Raw genomic sequence first — 7,389 nt, 5'->3', positions numbered from 1 at the left:
TGTGTCAGCTGCTTTGGGCTTACACACACTGCTGCAATTTGACAGAGAGAAATAATGTGCGATCCAGAAAGCCTGACCAACATTGAATATATGAAACCAGAGGTCAAGTGGTGAGGGTAAGAATTTTGATATCAGACCAGCTGGGTTTGAATCCTACCTCTGCTGAAACATAGCCATGTGACCTTTGACAATTTATTTTAACTCTCTAAACTCAGTTTCCTCGTCCATAAAATTGGCATGATTATATTAGTTTATATTTGGAGGGGGTGTGAGATACTTCAACTCAATCAGTGAGGATGCATGCCTTCAACTATAATAAAGCAAAATTCTCAACTCCAATAGGGTCAGATGATGAAAACAATTATCTTTCCTTACAAAAACTTCAGGGATGGGGCACCTGGGTGGCTCAGTCTGTTAGGTGTCTGACTTCGGCTCAGGTCATGATCTCCCTGGTTGTGAGTTTGAGCCCCGTTCAGTTCGAGTCCCGGGTTGGGCTCTGTGCTAACAGCTCAGAGCTTAAAGCCTGCTTCAGATTCTGTCTCCGTTTGTCTGCCCCTGCCCTGCTCGCTCTCTCTCTCTCTCTCTCCTCAAATATAAAAATAAATAAATAGATAAAACTTCAGGGATATTGTAGGTCCAGGCAGAGAACCACAGGGCTGCATTTCACTCTGCCATGGGTTGGCTTTTGCCTACAGTCGTCTTCCTGGTGGTCCCTGATGCCTGCAACAGTGCAGAGACCTTTCAGACCCAGAAACGAAAACCAACAGCCTCTCCTTGGGTTTCAACACAAACATAATCGTTCCAAGGAGACATCCAGAAGGCATTGTTTTTATCATGAGCCCACATTGAGATAAGTGTCCTGTATTGGTTTCCTATTGCCATTGTAACACCTTACCACAAGCTTAGCAGCTTAAAACAACACGAATGAATTCTGTTGCTGTCTGAAACCAGCTACATGAGCTAAAGTCAAAGTGTTAGGTTCCTTTTGAAAGCTCTTTTGAGAAAAAGCTATCATTTAATTGGTACAGAATTTCTACTTGGGATGATAAAAATGTTCAGGAGATGGATAGTGGTAATAGTCATACAACATTGTGAATATTCTTAATGCCATGGAATTGCACATTAAAATGGCTGAAGTAGTAAATTTTATGCTATACATATTATACTACTACTCCTCCCCCCCCAAAAATTCATTCCAATGTACCAAAGCGTTAAACACAAGAATCAGAGGGATTAAATATTTCAGAAGATGATATAAGAAAATATTTTTTATTACCACAGAGAAATTAAGCATTTCTTAAAAGAATGAGCACAATCCAAAAGGTAAAGACTAAGAAATTCAAGCACTTTGGGGCACCTGGGAGGCTCAGTTGGTTAAGCATCCTACTTCGGCTCAGGTCATGATCTCGCGGTTCGTGGGTTTGAGCCCTGCATCGGGCCCTGTGCTGACAGTTCAGAGCCCGAAGCCTGCTTCAGATTCTGTGTCTCCCTCTCTCTCTGCCTCTCCCCAACTCACGCTCTGTCTCTGTCTCTCAAAAATAAATAAATGTTAAAAAAAATGTTTAAAAAGAAATTCAAGCACTTTACAAATGAGCCACTAAAACAAGTGACTCATTAAGTGAAAATTCAGAAATGTTCTTTCAATATCACAAGAATAAAAAAGCAGGGAAAATAAACTTCCCCGAAATATTTCCTGATGAGATCTTGCTCACCCTGCCAATAGCAATATGATTTTAATAGCACAGACACACCTATTAATATATTCCAGCACAATAAAAAATCAATCATTTTCTTCCCTCCATTGGTAACCACATTCTACTTTCTGTCTTTATGAATTTGCCTATTCAAGGTACCTTAAACTAAAATTATACAATATTTGTCCTTTTTTTATCTGGCTCATTTCACTAATGTTTTCAGGGTTCATCCGTATTGTAGCACCTGTCAGGATTTCATTCCTTCTTATGGCTGAATTATGTATATATGGTTCACACCTACAATTCTCAGGCTTCCTGATATCATTGATTACATACAGATGCCATTGGTTCTATCTTAAAATTTTTTTTAATGTTTTGACATTTTTGAGAGACAGAGACAGATTGTGAGCAGGGGAGGGACAGGGAGAGAGGGAGACAGAGAATCTGAAACAGGCTCCAGACTCCAAGCTGTCAGCACAGAGCCCCATGCGGGGCTTGAACTCACAAACTGTGAGATCATGACCTGAGCCAAAGTGGACCCTTAACCAACTGAGCCACCCAGGTGCCCCCACTGGTTCTATCTTTAAAAAAAGGAACACTGGAACTCAGCCAAGGAGGGCATGTCCACATTTGCAAGCTCTGTGATATAGATGTGAGCAGAAACAGGTAGAGAAATGAGTGGTGAACACCTAGACTCATAAGATCAACCATCTGGAATTCCTCATTTCTATTGTTTTAGTCTTTTTTTTTTTTAATTTTTTTTTCAACGTTTATTTATTTTTGGGACAGAGAGAGACAGAGCATGAACGGGGGAGGGGCAGAGAGAGAGGGAGACGCAGAATCGGAAACAGGCTCCAGGCTCCGAGCCATCAGCCCAGAGCCCGACGCGGGGCTCGAACTCACGGACCGCGAGATCGTGACCTGGCTGAAGTCGGAAATCTATTGTTTTAGTCTTAAGAGAATTTGCACTGCCTTGGGATCAGAATGACAATATAATTGTTTGGCTAATGAAGAGCTTTGGGTATTGATCCTCCAGAGGCACAGAGACTATAAATTGTTACATCCTCACTCAACAGCCCTGCCCCAGTAAAGACACAGCATACTTGTGTCTCATTCCAGCAATGATCCCTTTTGCCCAGGGGCCTGGTGCTTCAATTGGTCCCTTTCCTCTTCCTATGGATAGAGCTCTGGTCTCTATCATTCAACACCTAGCAGAGTCGACCTGCATTATTCCACAGTGATGTCACCTAGGTAAACCGATGTCCCATAGTGTTTGGAAATGAGGGCATGTATTTTACTACGTTTATCCAGCAGAAACTTTGAGAAGAGTACATACATAAAAGGATTAAAATCAAGATATCTGTTTGCCTCCTTCCTGTCTTCTATCTTGTTGACATGTTCCCTTGTATCTTTCCTCCAGTCCCCAAATAGTTATCATTCTGCCAGTCCCCTATTCTCTCTCTATAAGGAAATACTATTTTCCTTCTCAGTAAGAACATGCTCATTTGCAAATACGGTGATTGTTACCAAGAGGTAGCTTGGGCATTTTCCCTCTTTTAATTCCTTATCTCTTTGCCAGGCTGTGAGGTCTCTGTGGAAGGAGCTGGAGATCCAGATAGACTTATCAGTCTGATTACCTGTTTCTTGTAATAAAGCTATCAAATGGTTTTGTATTTTATTTTACTTTTATTTATTTATTTTTTAACATTTATTCATTTTTGAGAGACAGAGAGAGCATGAGCCGGGAAGGGTCAGAGAGAGAAGGAGACACAGAAACCAAAGCAGGCTTCAGGCTCTGAGTTGTCAGCACAGAGCCCAATGTGGAGCTTGAACTCATGAATTGTGAGATCATGACCTGAGCCAAAGTCAGATGCTTAACCGACTGAGCCACCCAGGTGCCCCCAAATGTTTCAAATGATCAAAACAGAATGAGTAGTGTAATTTTAAAAATGACAACTCCTCAACTCTTTCCAGAATTAACAAATGTTGACTCATTGCTTTACTAACTTTAAATCTTTCTTCAAAATAACAAAATAATATGCATAAAGAGGGTATCTCTCCATTTAAGTCTTTCCTTTCCCAACATGGTGCTTGCATTTGGTGATACTCCTGCTTGCCCAGGAATCAACATTTCATTGCCTTGTTACCACATCATTTCCATCAGATTCATCAACAATATGGAACTCAGAAATGAAACAAGCATTCTAGAATTTCTTCTCATGGAAGTGACAGAGAATCCAGAACCGCAGTCCCTCATCTTCAGCCTGTTCCTGTCCATGTATCTGGTCACCATCTTGGGAAATCTGCTCATCATCTTGGCTGTTAACTTGGACTCCCACCTCCACACCCCCATGTACTTCTTCCTCTCCAACCTGTCTTTTGTTGACATCTGTCTCACCTCCACTACCATCCCAAAGATGCTTGTGAACATCGAGACACAGAGCAAATCCATCAGTTACACAGGCTGCCTCACCCAAATCTGCTTTGTCTTGGTTTTTGCAAGTTTGGACAGTTGTATTCTTTCAGTAATGGCCTATGATCGCTATGTGGCCATTTGTCATCCACTGAGGTACAGTGTCATTATGAACTCCCATCTCTGTGGCCTTTTGATTCTTCTTTCCCTGTTTATTAGCACCGTGGATGCCCTGGTGCACAGTCTGGGGGTGGTGCAGCTGACCTTCTGTGCAGACCTCGAAATCCCTCTCTTCTTCTGTGAAGTTGTTCAGGTCATCAAGCTCACCTGTTCTGACACCCTCATCAATAACATCCTGATATATTTTGCAACTAGTATATTTGGGGGTATCCTTCTGTGTGGAATCATTTTCTCTTATACTCAGATAGTGTCCTCTGTTTTGAGGATGCCACCAGCAGGTGGAAAGTATAAAGTACGTGTGGGTCTCACCTCTCACTTGTCTTTGTTCTATGGGACAGGTTTTGGAGTCTACATTAGTTCTGCCCTTGCTGACTCTTCCAGAAATGCTGCAATGCTTTCAATGATGTACACTGTTGTCCCTCAAATGATGAACCCTTTCATCTACAACCTGAGGAACAGGGCGTGAAGGGAGCCTTGAGGAAACTGATAAGTAGAACTTCTCTTCTGTGACTGTGTTATCTGCGTGGACTGGGGTTTCTAGAATGAGTCAAGGTGACAGAAATATTGGGTGAGCCAGAATGCCTGATTCTTGCATCCCCAAGTTCTTCTAAAATGACTATAGAACACGATGGGTAGTTTCATCTTAACTTTGGGTTGAAACTTTATTTGTTCTTTGTACAATTCTGTGATGTTTCAAGAATGAGTTCCATTGTCAAACTCAGTTTCTTTGGTCAGGTCCATAAAGCTGAACCCAAGGTAGGGCATTTAGTGACTTTGTTTGAATACTCAAAGAAAAGAAGTTGGATGGATCATGGAGAGGATCCAAATAAGTCTGTTGTCATAGAGACAAAATTCTGCAAATTCCATAGATTATTATGCTTTTTGAACTGCGCCTCGAAAGTAAGCCTGCTGTGAAACACAGGAGGAGCTGATCTTTTATACCTAATTTGGCAATTGCCTGAGTGATCACTGGTAAACTGTATCTGTGCAAAGACACTATCAGCATCTGTTACTACACTCAATTTCATCATCTGTAAAATTGCTATAATCTGATTATCTCAGTGGCTCGAGATGATAGTGAAATGATTTATCTTAATTAGTAAAACAAAACCCTTTGTTCCTGCTAAAAGAAAGTAACTGTGCCTCTAAAAGACACAAGCAATAAAGAATGTTATATATATATTTTTAAGTTTTTATTTTAATTCCAGTTAGTTAACATATAGGGTTATATTAGTTTCAGGCGTACAATATAGTGATTCAACACTTCCATGCATTACCTGCTGCTCATCATGAGAAGTGTCCTCTTAACCCCATCACTCATTTCACCCATCCTCGCCCCCCCACCTCCCCTCTGGTAATCATCAGTTTGTTCTCTATAGTTAATCTATTTCTTAGTTTGCCTCTCTCTCTTCTTTTCCCTTTGCTTGTTTGTTTTGTTTCTTCAATTTCACATACGAGTGAAATCATATTTATCTTCCTCTGACTGAGTTATGTCACTTAGCATAATATTCAAGTGCTCTGAATGGCAAGATTTCACTCCTCTGAAGCAGGCTCCAGGCTCCAGGCTCTGAGCTGTAAGCACAGAGCCTAATGTGGAGCTCGAACCCATGAACTGCTAGATCATGACATGAGCCAAAGTCGAAATTGTGAATCTGGCCATTCATGGAGCCCTTGAATTTATGATATGATATGATATGCTATAAAAAATATAATATGATAATATATATAATATACCATGCCTTTATCCATTAGTCTATCAATGGACACTTAGGCTGTTTCCATAATTTGGCTATTGCAAATAATGCTGCAATAAACATCAGGGTGCATGCATGTATCTCTTTAAATTAGTGTTTTTGTATTTTTTCGGTAAATATCCCGTAGCACAATTACTGGATCATGGGGTAGTTCTATTCTTAACTTTTTGAGGAATCTTCATACTGTTATCCACAGTGGCTGTACCAGTTTGCATTCCCACCAACAGTGCATGACGGTTTCTTTTTCTCCACATCCATGTCAATGCCTATGGTTTCTTGTGTTATTGATTTTAGCCAAGGAATGTTATATTATTTTTTTTTAACGTCTATTTATTTTTGAGAGAGAGAGACTGAGCATAAGTGGGGGAGGAGCAGAGAGAGGGAGACACAGAATCCGAAGCAGGCTCTAGGCTCTGAGCTGTCAGCACAGGGCCCGACGCAGGGCTCGAACCCACAAACTGTGAGATCATGACCTGAGCCGAAGTTGGACACTTAACCGACTGAGTCATCCAGGTGCCCCTGGAATGTTATATATTCTTAAAAAATTTTTTTAATGTTTATTTATTTTTGAGAGAGATAGAGACAGAATGCAAGTGGGTTAGGGGCAGAGAGAGAGGGAGACACAGAATCCAAAACAGGCTCCAGGCTCTGAGCTGTCAGCACAGAGCCCAATGCAGGGCTTCAACTCACAAGCTGTGAGATCATGACCTGAGCCGAAGTCGGATGCTCAACTGACTGAGCCACCCAGGCGCCCCAGAAATGTTATATATTCTTGATAACTACTTAAGAGGTAGGGAATAGAGAGGAAAAATTATTCTTTTTTCCCTGTGGTGATTGTGTCTAGGGCTTGTTTCCATCACGGGCACTGATGGCTGCAACAGATACAGGCATCTTATCCAGATATGATGCCCGAAGACAGACGTCTGTCGAACTCTGGCTCTATTGTTACTTGACATTGCCTGGAATCATCCTGAATATATCCCCTTTAATCTATTCCCTGAGAATAGGATTGTATGCCATCCACTTAATGTAACCTTGGTGTGGCAAAAATAATTACTGATTGTATGAAATGTAACTCCTGCTGATGAGTCTACCCTCAAAAGCATTGTAAACACTTAGGACAACGCATGACATGTAGCAAGCACTCCACAAGATTTAACTGTTATCATTGTGTTCCATATTTTACATGGCTTAATATAGCCTATATATTCTTAAGTCTTGTCTTCTCACATATTTTTACCGCTGGCTTCAGCAATTTGCTTCATTTTGTTATAGTTATTGTTTTTTAATGTTTATTTATTTTTGAGAGAGAGAGAGAGAGAGAGAGAGAGAGAGACAATGAATGAAT

General features: G+C 40.9%; 1 protein-coding gene across 1 annotated transcript; it reads left to right on the top strand.

The window, feature by feature from the left end:
- Nucleotides 1-3,778: 3,778 nt before the first annotated feature.
- On the top strand, nt 3,779-4,753 carry LOC124523284 (olfactory receptor 7G1-like). The gene has a single exon (XM_047095146.1). The coding sequence runs from the start codon at nt 3,779-3,781 to the stop codon at nt 4,751-4,753; it is 975 nt and encodes a 324-aa protein (XP_046951102.1).
- Nucleotides 4,754-7,389: the final 2,636 nt, after the last annotated feature.

This window comes from Lynx rufus, unplaced genomic scaffold (assembly GCF_022079265.1).
Source record: "Lynx rufus isolate CCGP_SWC_20201006 ecotype Redwood Valley unplaced genomic scaffold, mLynRuf1.p SCAF_4, whole genome shotgun sequence".
Taxonomy (NCBI): domain Eukaryota; kingdom Metazoa; phylum Chordata; class Mammalia; order Carnivora; family Felidae; genus Lynx; species Lynx rufus.
Note: the sequence above shows the minus strand (reverse complement) of the source record. Positions and strands in the feature narration are given on the sequence as shown.

Coding starts and splice junctions, on each gene's coding strand:
- LOC124523284 (XM_047095146.1), top strand. CDS start 3,779: ATGGTGCTTGCATTTGGTGATACTCCTGCTTGCCCAGGAATCAACATT.